Source organism: Callithrix jacchus, chromosome 9, assembly GCF_049354715.1.
Source record: "Callithrix jacchus isolate 240 chromosome 9, calJac240_pri, whole genome shotgun sequence".
NCBI lineage: Eukaryota > Metazoa > Chordata > Mammalia > Primates > Cebidae > Callithrix > Callithrix jacchus.
Genome location: NC_133510.1, coordinates 73,287,704 through 73,314,694, shown reverse-complemented (window position 1 = coordinate 73,314,694; position 26,991 = coordinate 73,287,704). Strand labels below are relative to the sequence as shown.

Sequence of the window (26,991 nt, the reverse complement as noted above, 5' to 3'; positions counted from 1 at the left end):
TCTTGTAGGAATGGTTCTTTTAGTTTTGTATAACATTCAGAAGTGAAGTTTTCTGCCCTTACTCTCTGAGTCACCTGCTATGCGGTCTCCTGTGCATAGGAAATTACCATAGCTGTTGGCAGTGGTAGTATCTGCCTATGGCTATGTCAAGGTTTCCTGGACTGATCGTGATGTCGTTGTTATCTGTGCCAAGGACACTCTTCTCTGATTGCTGCTGGGGTTCAAGGTCCTCAGTCTAGTTATTGAGGACCCATGTGTATTGATTAGCTGTCAGAGCCCCTCTGGGCTGGAGCTCTGCACTAAATACCAACAAAGGAAAGGGAGTCTTCTCCAACGTCTCTTCTTCTATCTGTGTGTGTTCCTTAGCTATATATTTGCCCAAAATGTTGTAGAGTTTTCATGAGGTTTTGTTTTTATTTAAGGCATTATTTCCCCAGAGTTCTGACACAAATTTGACCTATATTCTTCTTCTTCCCTCCCCTCCATTTCACTCTGGTATATTGTCCTTAAATTACTCTTTTGAGACCTAGCTCTCACGACACTTAGGTCAAATTCCATTCCAAGAAGTTCTTTAATCATTCAGATAAATAGACACACAATTATTTCTAGCTCATAGATCTTCTGGTTATACCAGATTTTCCTGGATCCCCAGGTGGACACACCATTATTTCTAGCAGTGGTCATTCTCATATTGGGTCTGTATTTTTGGAAACTGAGTTAGGCAACGAACATCTTTTTAAAAATATTTTTATAACGTGATTACATGTACAGTTTTAAAATTTCACATATGATTCCAGAATTTTCATCTGTTGTTTATGGGGGGATTCTAGAGTCAAAGTGTCTGGCTTAACTAGCTACCATCTTCTCCCTCATTTCTTTAAACATTGTTAAATAGTTCATTCGTAAAGAAATGTGGTTAGCTTGTGGTATATGAAAGAACTTCAAAAAGTTCATAGAAAATGGAATTAAAAGATAAAAATAAGAAACATAAACCTTATTTCTCAACATAAGCTGCATTTTAAGTTCAAGACACTTTCGCAGATAATGATACCAGCCATTTAGTCCATCCCTAAAGAACTGAGGGTCCTGGGAATTTAACTACATCAATACTGTATTTTTTATATTATTAACTGAAGAAACATTGGTGCCCTTTAAATATATTTTAAGATTAGGAAACCAAAAGAAGTGATAAGAAGCCAAATCAGAACTGTAAGGTGCATGCCTAATGATTTCCCATCAAACCTCTCACAAAATTGCCCTTGTTTGATGAGAATGATGAGCAGGAACATGGTTGTGGTGAAGAAGGACTCTCTGGTGAAGTTTTCCCAGGTGTTTTTTCTACTAAAGCTTTGGTTAACTTTCTCACAACACTCTCATAATAGGTAGATGTCATTGTTCTCTGGCCCCTCAGAAAGTAAACAAACAAAATGCCTCAAGAATCCCAAAAGACAGTTGCCACGACTGTCACTCTTGACTGGTCTATTTTTGCTTTGACTGGATCACTTCTACCTCTTGGTAGCCATTGCTTTGATTACGCTTTGTCTCCAGGACTGTACTGGTAAATCCACGTTTAATCTCCTGTTACAATTGTTCAAATAAATGCTTCAGGATTTTTATCTCATTTAGAATTTTCATGAAAACTCTGCTCTGATCTGGGCATGATTTTGACACCCTAGCATGTTGAAACTTTGCTCAACTTCATCATTTTGGTCCGAATTGTGTAATCTGAATAAACTGAGATGTCTATAGTATTGGTGATTGTTTCTGCTGTTAATCATTGTCCTTCTTCAATTAGGGCATGAACAAGATAAAAATTTTCCTTGCAAATTGAAAAGATGATCTGCACTGCAGGCTTCACCTTCAACGTTGTCTCATCCCGTCTTAAAACCAGTTACCGGCCGGGCGTGGTGGCTCAAGCCTGTAATCCCAGCACTTTGGGAGGCCGAGGTAGGTGGATCACGAGGTCAAGAGATCGAGACCATCCTGGTCAACATGGTGAAACCCCGTCTCTACTAAAAATACAAAAAATTAGCTGGGCATGGTGGTGCATGCCTGTAATCCCAGCTACTCAGGAGGCTGAGGCAGAATTGCCTGAACCCAGGAGGTGGAGGTTGCGGTGAGCCGAGATCGCGCCATTGCACTCCAGCCTGGTTAACAAGAGCGAAACTCCGTTTCAAAAAAAAAAAAAACGTTACCTGCTGGAAAACTGCTGATCCCTTTGGTACGTTGCCCTAACAAACTTTTAGTAGATCATTAGTGATTTCACCATTCTTCTATCCAAACTTCACCATAAATTTGGGTTTTGTCCTTCCTTAAATGGAAAGAAGAATTCTGCTAAAATCCTTCAATTTTGGCAGAATTAATGTTTCTCTGACAGGAGCTTTTTTCAAACTGATACCCATTCTTCTTAGTGCCTCAAACTAGATCCTGTTCAGACATGTTATAACAAGTTCATTTGAGTTTATTTTGATGCAAAAAAAAATTTGAAATGTATGCATCTTTTTTCATAATATGCATTTTCCATGAAGATTTTGAAGACCCCTCATATAACAGAAGTCAGTATGTGTACAAAATTTAGTGTTTTTCTTAATACCTATCCCCTATATGAGAATTTTTAAATTATTTGCAACTTAAAGGTTTTAAACTATCTTTAAAATAATTACATCTTTTTATCCATTTTTTAAATAAGCTAATTGTAAGATATAATTTTGAAATTTACATCACCTATGAGATGTCACTATTAGTAAATTATGACATAGATGTGAGATATGACAGAAAACTTCACCAAGAGACAAGCATACTTAGCAGAATGAGCCCAATCTTTACTCATATCCTGAAGAATAGCCACCTGACATAGTTGAAAATTAAACATGGGGTAAGAAGTCCTAATTCTGCCACTTATTAGTTATCATTTAACCATTTTGAATTTTAGTTTCCTCATCCATCAAAATCTCTGCTCAATTTAATAACAAAACTTTTGAATGGTAACATTTATTGAGTACATATTAGGTTCCAGGCAACACCCTACACATCTTAGAAGCATTCTCAATCAATCCCCTTAACAACCTCTGATGTAGTAGACCACTGTCTTCTCTTTCAGATGAAGAAACTGACCTTGTGAGAAGTTAAATAACTAGTCCAGGTTTATCCGGCTATGAAGTGGAAGAGCTATGTTTCAGACCCAAACAGTCTGACTTTGAATCATTGCACTTAACTGGTGTGCTGTACCTAATGGGAGATGATGTCCAAATGTAGGGGAATGGTATTAACTCTGAAATCAATGTGGTTATTTTCCTCTGAGATAGGTGGTTGAAGCAAGTCATTTCTCTAAAATAGCCACTGCATTCTCTGTAACTGTCAGCTGCAATCATTTTCTAGATACACATGGTAAGTTTGTATTTTAAAAATATTTGAAATTAGCTCAACAAAATAATATTCAAATTCCACCACCCACAAGTATTTTGCATTTTTTGTATCTTACAAAACCATTGCATCTTATAGACTTTAACATATTTATGTAGTTAGAATTACTATATACATATATTTGCATTATATTTATTTCACATAATATTATAGACCTGCTTTATTCATTCATCCAAAAGATACTTACTGAGCTTCTGCCATAAGCCATGCATTTTCTAGGCTCTGTGGGTCATCAGTAAGCAAGACAGCCAAAATCCTTGCTCTTTTGAAACATGCCTTCTAATGGAACAGAATATAACACATCAGTGATGAGAAGTGCTAAGGAAAAAAATAATAAAGCAAGGTATGGAGACAGACAGTGACAGGAAAGGTGGTATTCTAAAAGAGGCTGATTAGGGGAGTCATCTCTGGAAAGGTAATGTTTCTTTCAGTAGTGACCTGAATGAAGGGAGGGAGGAAGCACTGCAGGTATCTCAGGGAGAGGATTTCCAGTAGTAACACAGTTTTAAAAAAAAAAGGCTCTGAGGCTAGAGGGAGCTTGGTGTGTTTGAAAAGCAGCAAGGAGACTACAATAAATGAGTGGGAGAGGAGGAAGAGTGGTCGAAGATGAGGGGAGTGCTATTAGAGACCAAATAGGACCATGTCAGATTCTAATTTTATTCTGAATGAGTTAGAAGCCTTCAGAGAGTTTTTTAAAAAGTACTGACACAATCTAATTTATGGTTTAAAAAACTTCTCCAGCTTTTTGCAGAAAATTAAAAGGCAGAGTGGAAGCAAGGAGACTAATTCGGAGTCTGTGACTTTGGCCCATGATAGACGTGGAGGTGGTAGAACTCGTCTTGTTCTGAACATTGTTCATAGGTAATGCTGACTGGTTTTACCAATTCTGGAGACTGAGAGAAAGATGGGAGACAAGAAAGATGGCTGGGTTTTGTTTTGTTTTGTTTTGTCTTGTTTTTTGAGATGGAGTCTCGCTGTGTTGCTCAGACTGGTGTGATCTCGACTCACTACAATCTCTGCCACCTGGGATGGCTGGTTTTTTAGCCTGAGCACATGGAAGATTGAAGTTGCTAGTTATGGAGAGGAAGAGAATAGACAGAGGAACAGATGTAGGGTAGAGGTGAGTAGAGTAGGAATGAGGAGTTCAGTGTGGACAAGATACAGTTAGTTATCTAAGGGAGTGTGTCAATGGTGCAATTGGATGCGTGAGTCTTGAGTTCTAAAGGAGAGATCCTGCTTAATGTGAGACTATCGTTTAGAGGAAAAGAAGAGACTAAGAATTGAGCGCTTGGCTGTCCTTTGTATAGAGGTGAGGAAGATGAGGACAAATAAGAAAAGGAAACTTGAAAAGGAATGGCCAATGAGAAGCAAAATTAAGAAAGTGTGGCATCCTGGAAGCCTAGGCAGGGAAGGGCATCAGAGTAGAAGAAGGAATCCTTTGTGTTAAGGAGGAAGGTCAACAGGAGGAAGATTGAGGATTGAACATTGGATGTGGCAATCCTGATTTAGTTTAACAGAAGCTGGTACAGGGAAAATGGGAGGTGGAAAGAGGAATTAGAAACAATAAATATGGACAACTCTTTTGAGACATTTTGTTTAAAAGGAGATTAACAAAAAGGAATGGTAGCTGGATAACAGGATATTTGGGTTTGTTTGGCTTTTGTTCTAATACGAGAAATATCAACACATTTGAATATAAATTAGAAAGATCTAGTAGAAAGGGTGAACTAATGATGCAGGGATGAGAGGGAGAATTAGACAACAATTATCTCATGTTGATGTAACATTACTCTTTTTACTGTTAATGTTCATTTAATTGCTTCTGGGTTTTTTGTTTTGTTTTGTTTTGTTTTTTCTGAGACTGAGTTTCCCTGTTGTTACCCAGACTGGAGTGCAATGGCACGATCTCAGCTCACCTCTGCCTTCTGGGTTCAAGCAATTCTCCTGCTTCAGCCTCCCGAGTAGCTGGGACTACAGGCGCGTACCACTATGCCCAGCTAATTTTTGTATTTTTAGTAGACACGGGGTTTCACCATGTTGACCAGGATGGTCTCGATCTCTTGACCTTGTGATCCACCTGCCTCGGCCTCCCAGAGTGCTGGGATTATAGGCGTAAGCCACCGCACCTAGCCTAATTGCTTCTGATTTTTTTACTATAATGTTGCAAAGAAAATATTTGTGCCTAACTAATTTTTATTATTGAAATCATTATCTTAAGATAAATTTGCAGTTGGGGAATTACTGGTTTAAATATTATGAATATTTTTAAGACTCTTAACACTGCCCTATTGCTTTAAAATCAACTAAACATTACTAATAATGCATAAATAATAAAGTTTTATTGCAATCTTGCTAGAGTTATGCCATATAACTTACGGAATTCCATAATTCATGGAATTCCTAGTGTTTCAACTACCCTTTTTCTATCAGACTATTAGGTTCTAAAAGACAGAGATAATGTCCCAATTTTTTGTTGCCATCTGTTTTTTAGGCCAAATATTTCTCTAGAAATAATAATTACGACAGTTATCTGAAATCCTTCTCTGTTCAATCATAATGGCATGATGATGTTATGGTGAGAAAAAAACATCCGTTTTGGAATCAGAGCAGCCAGTATTCAAATCCCAGATTCATTACTTTGCCTTTGCTTAAGTCACTTTAATTTCACCATCAATATAAAAATTAATAATAATGCCTGTTTCTAAGTCATTTATACTGCTGAAATAAGATATCTGTAAAGGCCCTAGTACTAAGTAGGAAAATTTTGGTGGAAAATAGTGGAACTTCCAAAAGAAATTTATGTTTATTATGAAAATAATTTATGAGCATTTAATATTTTTTTAAATCAGGAAGATAAAAGCATTCCTCATAAAACACACCTTGCCCACAGCCCATAAAGTTATCATCTTACAGTTTTGCTAATTCCCATGGAAAAAAAAAACTCCATGAATTTCAATTCTAGTAAACTGTGAAACAGCAAGCACCTGGGATATCTCAAGGGAAAGCACAGGCTGCTACAGTAGTCCTGGGATCCGCAGTGTCTCTAGAAATAGCACCAGGCGGTTACCTTCAGGTGACTAAATGAGGCTTCATCTCAGCACACAAGCTTAGAAAGCTTTACCATCAGTCCTGCTTGCTATGGTGAGGAAATAGCACAAAAAAGAATACAAATGGAAGTCAACTGCATCACAATATCCAGTCAATTTCCAAACAGGTAAGATAATCTATCATGATAGGCGGAGGGTCCTCTGTGTAATGTTGCCAGCTTAGGCGGGTAAATATTAAGATTTATGTCTATATCTATTCAGGTAAATGTAGATAAATGAGTCAGCATAGAACCTCTGTGATATCTAGGGAAATATCTTTAGCCTAAAAGTCTGAAATTAAAAGAAAATGCTATGCAATCATTCAATATATCTGAACAATAAAAATCCTACCACAATCATAAGAAGTTTCTTGCAAAATTTGTAACCATTCTAAGGAGAGTAGAATTATAAATATGTTCACTTGAGCAGAACTCAAAAGTTCTTAAAAGACATTGAACGGAGCAGATATTTTCTGTTTTGTTTAGTGTGGTTCCCACAGACATTGGAGAAAAGATGACTATAACTAGAAAAGAATATTGAGAGAGGTTAGTGTGTTAATTCACTAAATCTAGACATTTTTATCATAAAGGCAACTCAGGTACCCTGTGTTTGTGTACAGGGTTCACTAAAAGACTAGTCAGTATTTTCCATTATAATTACATGTGGGGAACCAGTGAGTGAAACTCAGTGCTATGAGACATTGTCAGCCAAATTCCCAGCTGGGGAATTCAGCTTTGTTGTTTTTCATTAGTTAACCAAGAACCTTACTCTTTAACCTTGGTTTAAATATGGCTCTTGTTAAAAATGATGCATAAATTCATTAGTTAATCTGTATAGAAAGTACTATCCTCAGGTGAAAAACGTCACACAATGTCTGTTTCATTTAAGTTTATTTCAAAAAATATGCATTTAGTTCCCACTGTGTTCTAGGCATTGTACAAAGTTCTGTCCATACAAAGACTAAAAATAAGTATTTAGTTTGAGTGTTTAAAAACAATAATATGGTTCTGGTATTGATACAAAGTTGGTATTGATAAAAGATAATTTTAATTTTATCTGTGATCCTTGATGATGAAAAACAATGTCAAAAAATAATGCATCTCGTATTTACATCCATCTTAATAATATAATTGGATTAACTCTCTGTCTGATTCAATATTGCAGAAAACAGTCATCAAGATGGCCCAAATAAATCATTTGATTCAAGAAGTCAAGCTCCATTTCCCACAAAATATAGAGCTGCCAGATTTTATTTTATTTTTTTACTTATGTCTCTTGTGTGAGACTTGAGCAGGTAATAATGCCAAATGATAGCTTAGCAAGAATTTCCAAGCAGGATTCAGGGCTTAGCAGCAAGATTTTAGACTAAAGGGAAAGGAAAGTTTTTAGTGATTTTGTTTTTTAATGTTTATTGTATATATTGTTTTGAATATGAGGAGGACTAACCTGTTTAAATCTTTCATTTAAAAGAAATTAAGCTTTAAAGAAGATATGGCTTCTTAGCCTTATACAACAAAATAGCTTACTCTACAGGATTCAGAGTCTTCAAGGTATTTTTTTTTAATTGCTATTGCGAATCACTCAGTTAATAATTGGTGCTGGGTTGTGTTATATCAAATTAGCCATTTCTGTATTTAGCTGTCACAAAAAGGAATAAGCTATAAATAGTATCCCTTGTTTTTCCAATCAATATATGTACTTATATCTAACAATTTAATAATTAGATCAGAGATGGTGCAATCCTAATAAATACCATGACCCTGATGATGCTAAAAGAGAAAAAAGAATCTTAGAGTGGAAATTGAGAAGTAATAACAGGATGAAACAGGCAGAGTCATGTTGTGCATTAAAGTTAGGCTGCAGACAACATCACTTAGAATCTTTCTTTTCTAAAAATGAGATGGTTCTCAAGGTGCTAATCACTAAAATAACACCTTGTGGAAAATTATATGCTTATTGTTATTTTGCCATATCCTTCTTCAGATGAAAGGACCACAAAAACACTAGCTAAAACTTATTCCACACTCTGTCTTTATTCATTTTTACTTATGCAGAAAATTATTAATTCCCCTGTGACAGAAAAATTAAGACTACTCAGAATAAAAGTTGAAAGACATTAAATCAGAGAGTTTTTATTTGCATCTCAAAAGCACATGCCAATAAATCTCATTTTATTTTACTGTGTTTCTTGGAGAATTGTGTAGTTCACCAGAAGACTGAAAACACAGAATCCTATTACAGCTATTGAAGTGAAACATAAACTACTTCATGGAGGGAACAGAAATAAAACTGTATAATACCCTTCCATGTAGCATTAGACTTCCAACTACCCTTGTGATGAGACTGATGTTTTAGAGCTTCTGTGGTCTCTGTGCCTCGTCAGGGCTCAAGATTCTGCATGTGATCAGTTGAAAGTCCCAAAAGAATATATTCCTGTTGATTGAATATAAGCACATAAAGGTAGCCATCTCCTTATTTCACCCACATCTGAAATAAAGCTCCAACAACCTGTAAGCATTGTTAATATCTTCATTTTTTAAAGAAAGGAATAGCATTTATATATTCATGGCTCAGGACAGTATCAGTTTATGACTAGAATGCAAAGGCATTGAGGGTTGAAGGATTATTATTTTGCCCTTGGACATCTACTTCTAAGCATCCCTAAATGTTACTTCTAAGTTAGCTTGGTCTCAATTCTTACTGAACACTGTAATGAGAAGGCTTCTCTGTCCTTTCAGAAAAGCTTCATGAATAGAAAAGTCAGGGCTGTGATGATTAGAGTTTTGTTATTTTGATGGGGCTGGATGTAGAAACCTGAATTTGTCTGACCTCGTTTTTCAGACATCTGCCTGAGTGTCAAGCTTTTGTCCACACAGGGTTTCTGCCTGACCCTGATTCCAGTCATTTTCTTTTTTTTTTTTTTTATTACATTTTAGGTTTGGGGGTACATGTGAAGAACATGCAAGATAGTTGCATAGGTACACACATGGCAGTGTGATTTACTGCCTTCCTCCCCTTCACCTATATCAAGCTTTGGCTGCTGGGTTCTGCCATCAGCATGAGAAATACTGAAGGAAGGGGAGGGGCATAATAACTAGAGGAGACTGAAAGAGAACAAAGAACAAGAATAACTGGGAAAAATAACATCCCAGTAAAAGATAGAAAACATAATCAGGGGAGGGGAAGGTGGAAAGTTCTGTTGACTAAAACATCTAATAATGAGAATTGAATACTTTGTTAAAAGCAAGTAACTTGCTATTATGTTTGTTTACTGTACCCAGGATATCTATTTGTGGTTAAATCATGATTTTTCTCCTGTCTCTAAAGAACTTTGTATTGAATCTCCGTTTTCTTCTATTTCATCCACAGACCTGTCTGTAACTTTTATAAAAATATTTTTACAAGCATAAATGGGCATGAAATCACAAAGTATAGAAATAATACTATCATAAAAAGTATATAGAGTATTATTTTATATTTTATGGAAACCTTATTTCCTCCAGTGAATTTGTACTTGGAAGAGTGAAGACCTTCACCATTTGATAATTTTTATAAACAGCTTATAAGGATGGGGGCTTACTCGAAATTGTATAGAATTTAAAGTTTTCAGAACAATGTACAAAAGTTCTTCATTTAATTTCTAAATTTTAGGTCTTTGCAGGTGAAAGCAAAATTTTTATCACAAGAATGTTACTAGGGGACATGAAAGGGGACACTAATTAAGAGGTAATATTAAAATAGAAGATGGAGATTAATGAAATGAAGGAAAAACTAGGTTATAAAAAGCATTTCAAATCAGTAGGATAAGGGCTTCTAAATCACTAATTTGGCTTTGTATCAGTATTCATATTTAATCGGTAGTGGTAAAAATGAAGAAAAAGATGAATGTAAATTTAATTCAAAGTCTTTAAAGGATCTTCTACACAATTTAGGATTTGAGTCGCATGATCACAGAAGCCATAAATGAAGGGGCAGGATGCAGAGTGAATGGAAGCAGAGGTTCTGAACTCAAATAACTTTTCTTAAAATGTGCCATTTTGACCTTCAGTCTCAAATATGTATATATATTCTCTACAGAAACAAATGATAGCATTTGAGCAAAACCAATTATTTTGACCATTGCTTTTTCCTGCAGTCTATAGTTTCTGACTGACTTCTGGTGAAAGCTCCTTGACAAGTGTACTAATCCCTAACTATGAACATGGCAAATCCAATGAGGCCACTTTTAATGTTGATACCATTACTGTTATGGTTGATATCAAGACCTTCATTTCATCAATGTAGTTGTTACTCCACTTCCCCTTGTACTGAGTATCCAAAGAAGCTAGTCACTAAATTAATCATTTTCAACATCGATGTGTAGCAAAGACACATCTTTAAGCCAAGTTTACTGAACACTTTTTATCTGCCACTTCTAGCTGTTTTATAGCTAATAGTGATAGTAGCGGCCAGCCATCTGGTGCGGCTGCTGCCATCACGCTGGCCGCTGTAGGGTGGGTATGGGAAGGAGGCCAACAGATCCCCCCCACCCCCGGCAGCAGCAGCCCACTGTCCTGGGACTGCCCAATGGGGTGGGGTCGAGTTGCGCTCTAGACAAGAGGGAGCTCTGGCTAGCCCCTGAGCTCCGGGGCCACAGGTGGCACCGTCGCTCCAGCCCTGCTACTGGCCCTCCGCCCCAGGCTGCCAGGGGGCTTGGCCAGGTGTACTGCTCCAAGGAGCCTGCGGGAGCTGGGACAAGTGGTAGCTCCGTCCCTTCCAAGTTGGCAGGTGGGAGGTCCCCAGGTACCATCGCAGCTGTCCAAGCCACCGCTGCAACCTGGGCACCCATGTGATCTCGGGAGCCACGAGTAGGTAGTAGCCCCGCCCTCCTGGGTCAGGCTGAAGATGCTCACATCAGGGCTGCAGATCTAGGCCTCCTGCTCCACAGAGCAAGCAGGAATCCCACCCCCTCTTCCCCCAGCTGTAGCCACCCAAACCAGGGATGCAGTCCCAGGCATACCTGCATTCTTGCCCTTGCAGGCTTGGAGTGCCTATTTCTTCTACCTGGCCTTTCCCCATTCCCAGCACACACTCTAATCTAGGAGCAGGGTTGGGGCTGAGCTGAGGTTCTGTCACAGCCCGAGCTGTGTTCACAGGCTTAGGGCAGTGCTGACATGTCAGCCCCCAGGGCCTTGGACCCTCCAGACTTTGGGTGTCAAAAAGAGAGGAAGCTGAAGGGGGACTGAGAGTAGCTGGGTGCCAACCTGCAGGTGCCTTTTGGTGCCAGCAGCCTGGGCACCAGGGATGGCCATGGGAGGCAGACAGGCTCTGTCAAAAAGAGGGGAAGCTGAAGGGGAACTGAGAGCAGCTGGGTGCCAACCTGCAGGTGCCTTTTGGTGCCAGCAGCCTGGGCACCATGGATGGCCATGGGAGGCAGACAGGCTCCTGAGCAGAGAAGGGCAGGTCCCCAATAAAACCTGGGGGTGGGAGTTGGCAATCCTGCAGACCCAGAGCTGGAGCTCATGGTACTTTTACCTGGGTCCACAATGGCTGCCCATGAACCAATCAGCACACATTTCCCCACCCTCTGAGGCCCATAAAGGCCCCTGGCTCAGCCAGAGCAAGCAGAGGATGGAGAGATAAAGAGGGGAGGGGACAACCAGGTGCAGAAAGGAGCTATCCTCTCTGCTGAAAGTAGGAAAGGACACAATGACCAGCTACAGAGAGGAGCTATCAACTGCGGGTCTCCTCTGAGCTGTTCAAACACTTATTAAAGCTCATCTTTGAGTTGTTCACCCTTTACTTGCCTGCATACCTCATTCTTCCTGAATGCAGGACAAGAACTTGGGCAAAGGTGCAGCAGACACAGAAGTTTCTGGCCAGAAAGTCGACACCCTAAAGATCCTGTATCAATAGCTAATGTGGGGTCCACATTAAAGACTATGAAAAGGATGTAGTTATTCCCATGTGTCAGGTGAAGAAACTGAACCTCATTTTTTTTCAGCTGAGAAGAAATTTGACCAAGGCCACTCAACCCAGGTTTGAACCCAAGTCAGCCTTACTAATCCCTATTTTAACTATTATTTGATAATGTGGCAGTTTTTTATTGGTATTTGCCCACCTACCTGCAATATCTGAACACACAAACACATTTATTTTGTTAAGCTGTGTTCAGGCTCCCTAGCAATTTAGAAAACATGCAAACACTTTTAAATGTGTGCACAAAATTCAAGAAGCTCCTGTATATTGTCCTTGTCCACAAGGTCTTACCCTTTTTAAATTTAAAAGGGATTTAAATTTAAAGAAATTTAGATATATTTTCTTACTCACTATCAATACTTATTTAGCTCTTTTGTGAAATGTTTTAATTAGCTGATCAACTGATCATAACAACAACTGAGCAAGGATATCAGAAACTGATTAAGTTGATATTGCAACTGTTTATGAAATGTCTCAATGTATTACTCTTATCAATACAGTTAGTTATTTCATGTGTTAAAAGGGGTAGCTCATCAGTAATGTAGGGAGATTAAGAAGGAAGATTAAGTCATCTGAGGTACTATTGCTGTAGTATAAATGTCATAGTTCTTTAAAACTATGGGGAAATAGTATGTTCCCTCTGTTTACCATCCTATCTTTACTTTTCTGTTCTGAGCAAATTGGTCATGGTGTTCTGCCTATTTCTTCATTATACCTCACTCTTTCACTTCTTAAAAGGGCCAGTATGTACTAACAACATACTAACATTAGTTTACTAATACTGAATTGTACCAACCCTTAAAAACTCTCTCAGTAACCTTTTGGGATTAAAAAAGTCTGCAGTTGTACAGAATGCACCTATATTGCTTCACAAGGAACTTGCACTTTTTTTATTTTCCACACATTATTTAATTAGTCCATTATTTAATTACTATTTATTGCCACTGTTATTTTATCCTATTAGTGTTTTGTTTAAATGCTGAAATAATAGAATTTAGGTAACAGAACATTAAATAACAGCAAAACACATAATTTCAAACAAATACCTGTCTTTTACATTTGTATGTTAAAGTAGTAACAGTGGACAGTTATATAATATATACTATATTTTAATATTTTAGGCCTGATGATGCTATATTCTGGTCTGGCTCTCTAAAATTTGTTCACCTATTTGACCTTCACTCTAAGAAGTATCAACTTTATTATTATTATTATTATTATTATTATTATTATACTTTAAGTTTCAGGGTATATGTGCAGAAAGTGTAGGTTTGTTACTTAGATATACACAAGCCACGGTGGTTTGCTGCATCCATCACCCCATCACCTACATTAGGGATTTCTCCTAAGGCTGTCCCTTCCCAATCCCCTGACCCCCCAACAGGCCTCAGTGTGTGATGTTCCCCTCCCTGTGTCCATATGTTCTCATTGTTCAACACTCAGTTATGAGTGAGAACATGCGGTGTTTGGTTTTCTGTTCTTGTGTCAGTTTCCTGAGAATGATGGTTTCCAGCTTTATCTATGTCCCTGCAAAGGACATGAACTTATTCTTTTATGTGGCTGCATAATATTCCATGGTGTATATGTGCCACATTTTCCCAGTCCAGTCTATCATCGATGGGCATTTGGGTTGGTTCCAAGTCTTTGCTATTGTGAACAGTGCTGCAATAAATGTACGTGTGCATGCGTCTTTATAGTAAAATAATGTATAATCCTTTGAGTATATACCAGTAATGAGATTGCTGGGTCAAATGGCATTGCTATTTCTAGATCCTTGAGGAATCGCCACACTGTTTTCCACAATGGTTGAACTAATTTACATTCCCACCAACAGTGTTAAAGCATTCTTATTTCTCTACATCCTTCCAGCATCTGTTGTGTTCTGATTTTTTAATGATTGCCATTCTAACTGGCACGAGATGATATCTCAATGTGGTTTTGATTTGCATTTCTCTAATAACCAGTGATGATAAGCTTTTTTTCATGTGTTTGTTGGATGCATAAATGTCTTCTTTTGAGAAGTGTCTGTTCATATCCTTCACCCACTTTTCAATGGGGTTGCTTGTTTTATTCTGGTAAATTTGTTTAAGTCCTTTATAGGTTCTGGACATTAGCCCTTTATCAGATAGGTAGATTGCAAAAATTTTTCCCATTCTGATGGTTACTGGTTCACTGTACTAATCGTTTCTTTTGCTGTGCAGGAGCGCTTTGGTTTAATTAGATCCCATTTGTCTATTTTGGCTTTTGTTGCCATTGCTTTTGGTGTTTTAGTCATGAAGTCCTTGCCCATGCCTATGTCCTGAATTGTGTTGCCTACATTTTCCTCTAGAGTTTTTATGGTGTTATGTCTTATGTTTAAATCTTTAATCCATCTGGAGTTAATTTTTTGTATAAAGTGTAAGGAAGGGATCCAGTTTCAGCTTTTTGCAGATGGCTAGCCAGTTTTCCCAACACCATTTGTTAAATAGGGAATCCTTTCTCCATTGCTTGTTTTTGTCAGGTTTGTTAAAGATCAGATGGCTGTAGACATGCAGTGTTATTTCTGAGGCCTCTGTTCTGTTCCATTGGTAACTTTGTTTTGGTACCAGTACCATGATGTTTTGGTTACTGTAGCCTTGTAGTATAGATTGAACTCAGGTAGTGTGATGCCTCCAGCTTTGTTGTTTTTGCTTAGGATTGTCTTGGCTATGTGGGCTCTTTTTTGGTTCCATATGAAATTTAAGGTGGTTTGTTTCCAATTCTGTGAAGAAAGTCAATGGTAGCTTGATAGGGATAGCTTTTGAATGTATAAATTACTTTGGGCAGTATGGCCATTTTCATGATATTGATTCTTTCTAACCATGAGCATGGAATGTTTTTCCATCTGTTTGTGTCCTCTCTTATTTCCTCAAGCTTGCACTTTTCATGTGAGTTTCAGTGAGGATCACATGGCCTCCCAATGCACCTTCAACCACATTTTGAGAATTAGGACTTGAAGGCTTCTAATTACCTACTCATTAACCGTCAAATAGCCTTTTACTGTTCATTTTTCTTAGCCTCCAGCAGAATCTGCCTCTGTTGAGAAACCTCTTTTAGAAACTCTCTACTCACAACTTCACAACATCATTTGCCATGATGTTTCTCTGACCCTTCTACAAGCACAGATACCTGTGCTGAAATCAAGGCCAACTAGTAAGAAAAGTTGTAAAGTTGTAGAGCCAATTTTTTTTGTCTGACTTTTTGGTGCCACGTATTGGTGTTTTAGTGGACCAAGACATAACAGCTCTCTCCTGCTTGAGAAAGATGGAGGAAGCAGGGCTAAGGGGATCAAAATGTCAATTCTATTGCTGATAGAGCTGCTGACTTTGTGACTTCAAAGCATGAAAGTGATATTCTTTAATGACTGCATCTCCTTCTTAAGCAGATTTTCTCACAACTGCAGCACTCCCCTGCAGGGACAATGCCCTTCAGGCTTACTTTACCACTTGCAAAGAAAAGACCAGATTATACAATCTTTACAGGCAGGCAGACCCCTAAAGGAAAGCACAGAGCTACAGATGTCCTACTGTATTATTCCAAATGCACCAGGTACACAAGTCAATTTTCCTCTCCTGGGGAGACTGACAAGAGGAAGAATCCAGGAGTATTATTATATTACACATAGAATAAAACATCAGGACTGGGGAATAAAGTGTTTCCTCCAAAAAAATCATAGAAAGGGGAAAGCCGTAGAAATGTGGTAGTTATAGAATCACATGAAAATGGATAAATATTTGTATGATATATGTTGGTATATGTAATATATTCCTATATGTATATGTACATCATATGATATAATATAACTTGTGTATCAGAAAAAAACTAACATTAAAAACACCACAACCTTATCTCGGGATACATGATTATGAATAATACTTATTTCTTTTTTCTAATTCACTTTATTTTCTTCCTTTTTTTTTTTTTTTTAATGGATTTCCTCTTATAACCAGGCTGGAGTAAAGCAGCATGATCTCAGCTCATTCCAATCTCTGCCCCCCTGGTTCAAGTGATTCTCCTTCCTCAGCCTCCCAAGTAGCTGGGATTACAGGCACCTGCCACCACACTCAGCTACTTTTTGTATTTTTAGTAGAAACAGGGTTTCTCCATGTTGGCCAGGCTGGTCTCAAACTTGACCTCCAGGAATCTACCTGCCTCAGCCTCCCAAAGTACTGGGATTAGAGGTGGGAGCCACCAAACTTTGCCTAATTCATTATATTTTCTAAATCTTCTATCATATGCATTAACTTATATAATTAGAAAAGTAAATTATAAAACTCTCAAATTAGCAAGAAATGAGCATTAACACTGGGTAAGTCTGAATTTGATTTACAACCAATATAGCATAAAATATATATTGATATTGCCTATTAGAAGTGAGTTTCAAAAAGTTGATAAGACTAACTTTTGATTTAGTTCACTCTTAAATGTTATAGTGGACAAAGTCTCAGAGACATGTTAATTCTAAATAAAATACAAAATTATGCTAAATCAAATCAAACTTACCTTCAGGTGCAAGGCCTGGGTTTGTTATCCTTTCCAAGCCTATCATATAACTCAGATTCTTTCATTTGGTAACTACCCAGTGTTGGTTATCATGATTCGTGTGTTCCTTCATTTCACAAGGATTTATTAAATACTTACTTTGTGCCAGGCACTGTTTCAGGTCCTGAGGAGACAGTAGAGAACCAGACTGACAAGGCCCCACACCAATGGATCCCACACTTTCATAAAGTAAAATTACACAATAAACAAGTAAACACTAAACTGTCAGATAGTGATAAATGTTATGAGGAAAAGAAAACACTATGTGATAGAGTATGGTCTATGTGATAGAGTGTGGTCAAGCTAGGGTGGCCTCTCGGAGGAAGTGACATTAAGACAGAGCTGAAAGACCAGAAGGAGCCACCATGCAATAATGGCTAACACCTCCCCAGGCAGCAGGCAGGTGCATGCCAAGTCCATAAGGTAAAAATGAGCATAGCTGGCTTGAGGAACTGGAAAAAGGACAGAGTGGCTTGAAAAAGGTCTATGAGATGAAGCTCAGAGCTAATAGGAGTCAGATAATGTAGGGCCTTTTGAGCCCACATGATGGAATTTAACTCTACACAGATTAGAAAGTTATTGGAGCATTTTAAGAGAGAACAGAAGCTGAACTCCTGGAAAAAAAAATTTTTAATGAATGCAGGGTCAGGCACGGTGGCTCACGCCTGTAATCCCAGCACTTTGGGAGGACAAGGTGGGGGCATCATCTGAGGTTAGGAGTTCAAAACCAGCCTGGCCAATATGGTGAAACCCTGCCTCTACTAAAAATACAAAAAAAATTATCAGGGTGTGGTGGCACATGCCTGTAATTCCAGGTACTCAGGAGGCCAAGGCAGGAGAATTACTTGAACCCAGGAGGTGGAGGTTGCAGTGAGCCAAGATCACAGCACTGTACTCCAGCCTTGGCAATAAGAGTGAAAATTCTGTCTTTAAAAAAAAAAGAAAAATGAATGCAAAATACCAAGAAACTATGAACACAAGTTTTGTGTCATCTACTGTCTGATACAGTCAGGAGAGTCTGTATCTTGTCTACAACAATCACAAAGAATAAATTGGCAGAATTTAGAAGATAAATGAAGGTAATAAAAAACCATGAGAGAAATTGAAATCACATTTAAAACAAAATAAGTAGGAAAGATTCTGCTGAAAAAAATCTAAGGACGTAGAGTGCAGAACTGAGAGAATTTTAGGTGAATAAAGACATATAAATTAGGGGAAATAAGCACATAAAATAATGTGGTGAGATAGAAATACAAAGAATATATAATTGCATAATTGGTATCTTTAAAGATTAGACCAAAATGTTTAGATGAAAAATCATTCAAATGTATAGTAGGGGAAAATATTACTGAAATAGGCTCTGGAATCTGTAGACTATAAGGGCATACCACATTACAGGCACTATCAACCCAAAGAAATATCCCGGTGAAGTTTTGTAACTTTAAAGATAAACACTGTTTTGAGATGAGGGGCAAAAAAGGCAAGTGATCTATAAGACAGACTAGGCCAGAGTATTTTTCACAGCAACTCTCAGTGCCAGAAGGCATTAGAAAATAGCAGCAGAGTTCAAAGAGAAAAAAAAATGAAAGAAAGATTGAGTCAGTGGTTTAATATCCAGCCAAGTTGTTATTTATTGTTAAAAGCACCATGAATACATTCACAAACATATAACGCCTCAGGAAACAGAGCACTCATGAGCCTCACTTGACAGAAGCAATTTGATATGAAACCCAGCTGAACAACAGATACATCAAAATATAGAATTCAAAAGTGGTGACAACCTTCTAAAAATAGAAGACTGGTCATGAGCACTGAATCCATTTGAATATATTACTATCACTATAGAACTGTAGAAATTGTGGTTTCAGCATATATGCATCAGTACAAACCCATATCTTAGTGGCTTAGCACAATAAAATTCGTTATTAACTCATATCACTATTTAATGAGGGTTTTTGAGTGAGACCCTGTGCTCCATGCAGTGTTCTGGGGACTCTGATGTCTTCCTTTGTGTAGCTCTACCATTTTTAATACAGTTTTAGGGTGACCCTGGACCCATCCAGCTTGTAGTCAGAGGGAAGAGAAAAAGAGGGTGGAGAAGTCATCCTCATTGTTAACTGCCTGAGACTGAAAGTATCACTTCACTTTCACTTATATTGATTGTGGAGAATTCTGAGTAGTCTCTACTACACAGAATATAATGTCAATATCATTAGATACAACAATAGAGAAATAATATAATTATAAAAACTAGGAGTTTATAAGAGATGTATATTTTCTCATTTTTCATGGCAGAAGTTAATAAATACTTTCTAAGTTTTATAAATCAAGAAATGGCTTAAATATATTGTCATGCCTTATTTTATGTTATAAATATAGACTTGGGAAGAATAAATGTAGAACAACTAAAAAACAGACAATATAGCAAAAGACAGAAAACTAAGGAAGTATAAAAACAAAATAAAATAAAAAGTAATAAAACATATCTAACAGAATTGAATGGAATAAACTGATCTGTTAAATATAAGAAATTATTAGATCAGAATCAAAACATGATATTTGATATGTATTATAAATATAGAAATATATCTCAGATATATTAATACATGAAAAAGGCAAGTTGGGGAACAAAATGTATAGTTTAATCCTATTTATATTTAATAGTAATATATATTATATATGATATATACATGTTTTATACTATATACACATAGAAAATATTTGGAAGTATATATAAGAAATGGTTAGCAGCGTTCTTTCTAGGGATTGGGATGAAGGACAAGGACAAGCATATTTGTACTTTTTACCATATATCTATACCATAAATTTTGTTGTAATAAGCATGACATTTTTACTATAAAAATATAAACAAAAAAATCCTAAAGTCCAACACAGTTCTATTGGAGAACTGAAAGGAACAAGCAAAGGATAGGGGAGAGGTCAGGGAAGCCTAGCAGGATGGTCTTTGCTAACCATGAATCTTGAATCCAGGTAGAGGAGTTAAAAGATTCCAGGTAGCAAAAAGGTTGAGTCTCCAAGGTTAAGGAAGAGCCCCTAGCACTGATCCCCATACGCACTGACAATGTGGAAAGGACATGGCATGTTTAATAAACCTTGGGTATGCCTGGAGTATGACGTGTGTGGTGGAAAGGTGCAAGAGGTTAAGACTGAAAAGACAGGGCAAATTTGGTGAATGGAGGAATTAAGATCATTCATTAGAAAATGAGATTTTTCTCACAGTATTTTGAACAAAATAGTAACTTGATTGGGTTAGCATTTTACATAAATAACTATGATGTCCATATGGGGAATTAGTTAGAGACCATAGAAAACTGGCAACCCTTTATGATTCTAGTCAAATAGTCCAGTTAGTCATGATGATGATCTGAGCCAAACTGATGGAACTATAGATAAAGATAATTTAAGAACATTCTTCAACATTCAAGAAATATTTAGCAGGTAGAATAGAACTTGACTATTCATTGGATATCATGGTGGCGGCAGAGTGAAGACAACAGAAGGGTCAGGATGATACCCAAATATGATAGTTCATTTCATTATGTGAATGTATAAAGAGAAGCAAATTTGGTTGTGGATAGGAAGAGGGAGAAAGGTGAGTTCAGTTTGAGTAATGATGAGTTTGAAGTGCGAGTGGAACATTCAGGAAGAGAGAAGCAGGTGTAAGACCCCGAGAGGTGGAAATGTATAATATAGAAATAAAAATAATTAGTCTGTAACTAGTAGCAGAGGATACGTGCAGAAAATTGTGAGAAGGGAAGGGGTGAAAGTATAAAATGTCTCTGACAGGTCAGGGTCCTCTACTCAGTTCAAAGGCATACACTGAGAACCTTTGTTTTTCTTCCTGGAAATTTCTTGCCATTCTAACTCCTTGGCCAAGAAGGGAGTTCAAGATTTCAGGTAGCAAAAAAAAGGGCACATCAGAGTTAGAAAGGGGTGGGTGGATTTCTTCTGACAAGCTTTGGTCCTCAAGGAAGCTGGGTCCTTTGTGGCCGTTGGGAATTGAGATAGCACTTTTCTAAGAAGGCTTGAGATATCTCTGAGGAAGAGAGATGGACATTTGGCCTTTGTCCCCTCACTGGACCACTGGGTGTGGTCCTAACTCTTACTTTGTATGACCAAATGAAAGACCAGGCTGCCTAATAACTTTAGGAGGGGACCAACTGCTTCCCTGCCAGGGAAAAATAATTCAACCTTCCTTTAAAAATAAATAGCTAAAAGCCAATCACATACTTATAATTCAAACGTAATGCTGGTATCTAAATCCAAGTGCTACATTTCATGAATCCTATCACCCCGATTTGTACCTAAGGCCCATAGGCTTTAACTCCTTTGGTGGGCAGTCTGGGGACCAGAGAAAGTAAGTCTTGTCACAAAGTAGTAGTTCCTTTGTGAGGGGGAACAGTAGTAGGGTACTGACAAAGGAATCTAACAAGACAGAGGCCCGATATATTCATATATAGGTAGAATTGGAAGTCTTTGAATTTTGTATATTTTTTTCTGTATGTGTATACATTTGTAACAACAATAAAATTACTCAATTGTCTTACGTAGTAACTATTTGGAATTATTTACTACTGTAAAGTAGCTTACCATTTGCATTTGGAAAGAACATTTTAATCTCTGAAATTAAAATCTTAAATCATTTGTACATTTAATGCTAGAAATGAACAAATGGGCTTAGAATCCAAACAAAAGTATATCTCACAATATTGTATGGCAACTTGAAAACTGTTGCCTTGTTACTGCTGTGAAAATTTATATTCTGTCATAGTTGTTACGATTTCACATAATAGGATGAGGAGGGGCTGTGCGTTTCTAGCATCTATCCAGAAAGAAGGAGGTAACATGTATCTTCTAACTATAGAAAGTCATCTATTTTTTATTTTGTCTGAAATAAAATTCTCATTTTTGTCTAGAACCCTTTCTTTTTCTCAAATTGCACTCATATATAATGTCTGGCACAATGAGGCCCTCAAATATATACATACCTGTTTGTACTATATTTTAGCATGACTATTTTTATGGGGAATAGTCAGAAATCTGTGCATGCTCTACAAAATCAATCCAGCTTTTCACAGGCAAGCAGAGAACTGAGGAAAATCATTCAAATGTTTGGTGCAATGAACCAGATGATTTCAATTTCAACTAATTACTTCAATTCACTTCTTCAATGTAGCTGGGTAGTCTAAATTTCTGTTTCAAATGTACAGCTTTTATATTTTTGCAAAGTTCCGTTTTTCAGTGATTTTTAAATCTTTAGTTTCTATTTCACTTCCCATTTACCATTTCAATCTGAGACTTTAATACTGTTTCCACAGTTACAAGCCTCAGGTTAATCATGGCCCTGGGAATTGAGGTCTCCAGTGTGTACACAACCCCCTTGAGGGGGCTTTGGGTTCCTAGTGTAGATGATTGGCTCCAAATCCTGCCCCTGGAGATTCAGCCACACTGTCAGCCAGCTCACCCTGCCTGACAAACACTGCTGGTGAGACAGAAGTCAGTGGTTGGTCTTCACCACTGGAGAAAACTAAGGAATCCATCTTTGGTCTTGCAAGGGAAGGGTAGTAGACAGAGTCTCCAATAAAGTGTCTCATCTGTAATGGCAGCTTCTGCAGTCTGGCAGAGATGAACACAGGCCACTGGATGAAAGGCAGTGTCTGTTTCTCAGGACCACCAGGTAGACTGAGATTTTCTACTCTCCCAGGTGTGCCAGGTAGATGCATATATTGTGCTTAACAATATAATGCTATTTTCCTCATCACTGTATTTCCAAATCCTACTTGTATTTTAAGGTTGGCCTCAAGACTTAGTTTCTGCATTAAATTATTCCATTATGTATTAAATACATATTTAGGCTATTAAAAGTATAGAAAATGGTGTAGCAAACACTTGTGTACCATTAGATGATTTTTATTTAATAAAAAGTATTACTCTCTGGAAGAAGGTAATGTTCTGTTGAGAGAGAAGTAAGCTTACCCAGGTCTAGTAGGAATTACTTTCTGTGACATGCTAAGAAATGAACAAGGAACAGAAAGGTCTATTTCAACTTGTGTCTGGATTCAGCTACCTCTTTTTTTGCCTCACCAAGACTTTGCCACTGCCTTTACCCATGATAAGCTCCATCTGCCAAGTCACCTCTAGAATAGAATTATGCTTCTGATGGACCTTCCCAGCCTCCCAAACAGCTCTCCAGCCAGGAATGAACACCAAGGAAACCAGTTAAACTTCCTACTTGTATTGACTCAGAGCCTAACAGAAAACAGAAAAAAATGTTGCAACATTATTAAGGTTCTTGGTCAGTTCTCTGTCTACAAGTTAGCAGCTTCTTTCTGCAGAATTCTGACTTTCTCCTTGTTAAAGGTGGAATTGCATTTCACATCATCACCAGCCCGGAATTCATCTGTTGAAGTTCTAGCCTCCCAGTACCTGTGAATGTGACCTTATTTGGAATAAGTTTGTTGTAAGCATAATTAGTTAAGAAGAGGTCTTACTGGAATAGGATGGGCTTCTGATCCAATATAATGGATTCCCTTATAAAAAGAGAAAATTTGGACATAGACACTCAGAGAGAAGATGATGTGAAGACACAGGGAAAAGACAGCCAAGCGATGACAGATGCAAAGATTAGAGTGATGTATCTGTAAGCCAAGGAATCCCTAGGATTGCTGGCAAACACCCGAAGCTAGAAAAAGCAAGGAAGGATTCTCCCCTACAAAATTTAAGAGGGAGCATGATCCTGCTCACACTTTGATTCAGACTTCTAGCCTCTAGTACCGTGAGACAAGAAATTTCTGTTGTTTTAAGCTTTAAAAAAAATTAAGATACATTTTTAAAAATTTAAAAGTGTTACCGATGGTGTTTGATATAGCTTTCTATATACTCCAACATAATTAACATAATCCTTATTTCTCCTTTCCAGAAGCAAGTTGTCGCCTATTATTGGGCTCTTAGGTAGGGTTTTTCAATGATTCTGCCCTTTCCTGGATCTTAATTTTTCACAAGGAGTCCAGTTCCAGGTCCCTAACTTAACCAAATCTTAGGGCCTGTGCCTCCATGCAAGCATTAAGAGACCCGAAGGTGGAAATGCAATCTGGAGCTTTAGCTGGACCCATCATCTTGACTGGGAACACTTACACCTCTTTTGACCTCCCAAATTCTCTCTGATTCCTGTAGCATTGAACATTTAATCCACTTTCCAGTCACTTACTTAGCACCTACTTATAGGTACAAAATAGAAGATGTATTACAGTATTTCCTTATAAGACTATAAATCCTTGAAGCAGTATTATTCTCTTTTTAAAGCAAACTGAGGAGAGTTTGCCTAAAGAGTTCCTACTCTATAGGATATTGTGCATGTATATTAGTCTGGTTGTCAGAGAAATCTGTACTCATAAGTAGGCTTAGCTTTACCGAACATGTGATATTGCAGCCATTCAACAGTTATTGATAGCCTACTATGTCAAATTAGTGAATTAAGTATTATAAGAATAAAAGAAGTACACAAAGATTTATTTTCCCTACCTTGAGTATCTCTCAAATGATTGAGGCATTTTTGAAAATACATGTAGTAAACTACTTCATTATTTCAGTGTAGTAATCATGCTGAGGCTTCAACAAAGGTTACTGTTTTAATTGTAATATTGTCATTATCATATTTTGTATTTTAGGAATTTGTTAATATTTAAATTTTTTCCAGAGCAAACCTGAAAGTTAAGTGTTTGCCCAAACAACTGAATAAGAATTGTTTATCTTAGACCAAATCATCAGTATCACTGGCATTTTTACCAGAGTTTGAAAATGTATTCTTGCACCTCATTCTTTTGCCTTGCACTGGCAGCAAATCACTATGTATAGAAACTGCCAAGACAGGCCTTATGGAACTTACACAGCATCTTTCTCTTTGTGACTTTTGTGAACACAAATTGGTGATGGATAATTGAAATATGCTTGGCTACAGATTCCATTCTGTCATCTGGAACTGAACTAAAGCAAAATTATTCAAGGCACATTTCAATGAAATTCTTTATGAATTGACCATTTTTGCTTTTTATTATAACTGGACAAATTGCCTTATTATATAATACATCATCTTTTTTAAAAAATCAACTTTTATTTTAGATTTAGGGTGTATATGTGCAGGTTTGCCACATGGGAACGCTGCGTCATAACACTGAAGTTGAGGGTACAGATGATCCCATGACCCAGGAATTGAGCACAGCACCCAATAGGCAGTTCCTCACCTCTCCCCTTCCTTTCTCCTCCAGCAGTCCCCAGTGTCCATGGCTCTCGTGTTTATGTCCATGGGTACTCAGTGTTCAGCTCTCACTTGTAGGTAAGAACATGCAGTATTTGGTTTCCTGTTTCTGCATTACTTTGCTTGGGATAATGGCCTCTGGTGGCATCCATGTTGCTGCGAAGCACATAATCTCATTCTTTTTATCACTGCATAATGTTCCATGGTGTATATAATATATCTTTTTAACTAATACTATTTAAAACTTCACATGCAATGTTCCTATAATTTTATTTCTATCAAAAGTGTAATAAAGTATTATTAGTGTAAACGTCACAGAAATTGTGGTGGTCAGTCATCAGTCAAGAACTGAATGTGCTGAACCAAAGACTTATTAAAACTATAATTTGGATTTATTTTTGTCTTATTTTCCAGACACTGCAAATGGATATAAACAAGCTGAACATAACCTTGCTTCGGATCTTCCGTCAAGGAGTGGCTGCAGCTTTAGGACTCTTACCTCAGCAAGTGCACATCAATCGCCTCATTGTAAGTTACCTACATTTTACATTCCCAAAATTCAAGCTCTGTGTGTGTGTGTGTGTGTGTGTGTGTGTGTGTGTTTTAATCACTAAAGGGCTCACACTTTAGTTGTATGGCTCATGAGCCAAATCTGGTACATCATCTGTTTTTGTAAATAAAATTTTATGAAATAAGCCATATCCACTATCAATGCATTGCCCATGGTGACTTTTATATTACAGAGGCAGAGTTCAGTAGTTGCAATACATTGGCTCATGAAGCCTACATTTTTTATCATCTGGCTTTTTATAGTGGAAGTTTCTTAACTCCCTGTCATAGTTCAAGCCTAGCTCCTGTGGTAAATATGAAAGGGCCCAAAACATTTGCCTTACCAACCTGGCACTAGTCCAAAAACATTCTCTATTAGAGTGAATGCCTCTGAATCAGGTGAGGCACTGTTTCCACACATTATTTATTAAAGCCCTTTCAAATATATCAATAGAATGATGGACAGTGAATACACAAGGCGGAGGGGGTGCATTTTAAATAAAGAATAAAGAAGAACTGACCCTGAGGACTGCAGCCCAGATGGAATGTCGGAATTGGTAGTCCGGGAAAACCAAGAGAAAACTTGAATGGGCATCTGAGTGGGTAAAGTAAAAAATAAAAATTTTAAAAATGAAGTAAACCCAAAAGATCTATTGTATAGGACCCAGGTAGGCCTATCTGTCAGTCACCCACATTCATTAATTCCTGTCTTTCCTCGGTGTTTGGGAACCTGGATATTATCCAACTACATGTTCCCAACTGCATTGGAAAGTGGGTGTGAGAAAAGGCCAAAAAAAAAAACGCAAATTCAGATCAGATGACTGTCTCTTTGTAAATAGCTAGTCACCTCATTTTTATGTGAAAAGGGGCTTCGGGATCACTGTACAAGTTTTAAATTGTTCTTAATTTCCACTGCATTCTCCCAACCTTAAATTGCTGTGCTTCTTCTTCATGGAGTTCAGCTTTCTGCTGCTCAGTCTGCCTTCACTATGGAGGGAATTTGCTTTTTGTTTTGGTTTGGGTTTTATGTTTCTTTTTATTTTTTCTGTGTGTAGAGAGTGAGTTGTTTCATTTCCTCATAAAAACTTGTATTCTGTGAATCAACAATGTTGTAGAACTGAACAAGCTTTTAAAAAGTTT

General features: G+C 37.5%; 1 protein-coding gene across 3 annotated transcripts in view; it reads left to right on the top strand.

Annotated features, from left to right (window-relative positions):
- The window catches only part of PTPRR (protein tyrosine phosphatase receptor type R), a 286,532-nt gene that overhangs the window by 136,646 nt on the left and 122,895 nt on the right, over positions 1-26,991 (top strand). For 2 of the 3 annotated variants that reach the window (XM_078336875.1, XM_002752758.6), the window contains exon 3: positions 25,717-25,830. In XM_078336875.1, coding sequence (XP_078193001.1) covers positions 25,717-25,830 — 114 coding nt within the window. Of the gene's footprint in view, positions 1-6,498; positions 6,638-25,716; positions 25,831-26,991 lie in introns of those variants that run through there. The other variant, XM_009004212.5, reaches the window with a different exon arrangement.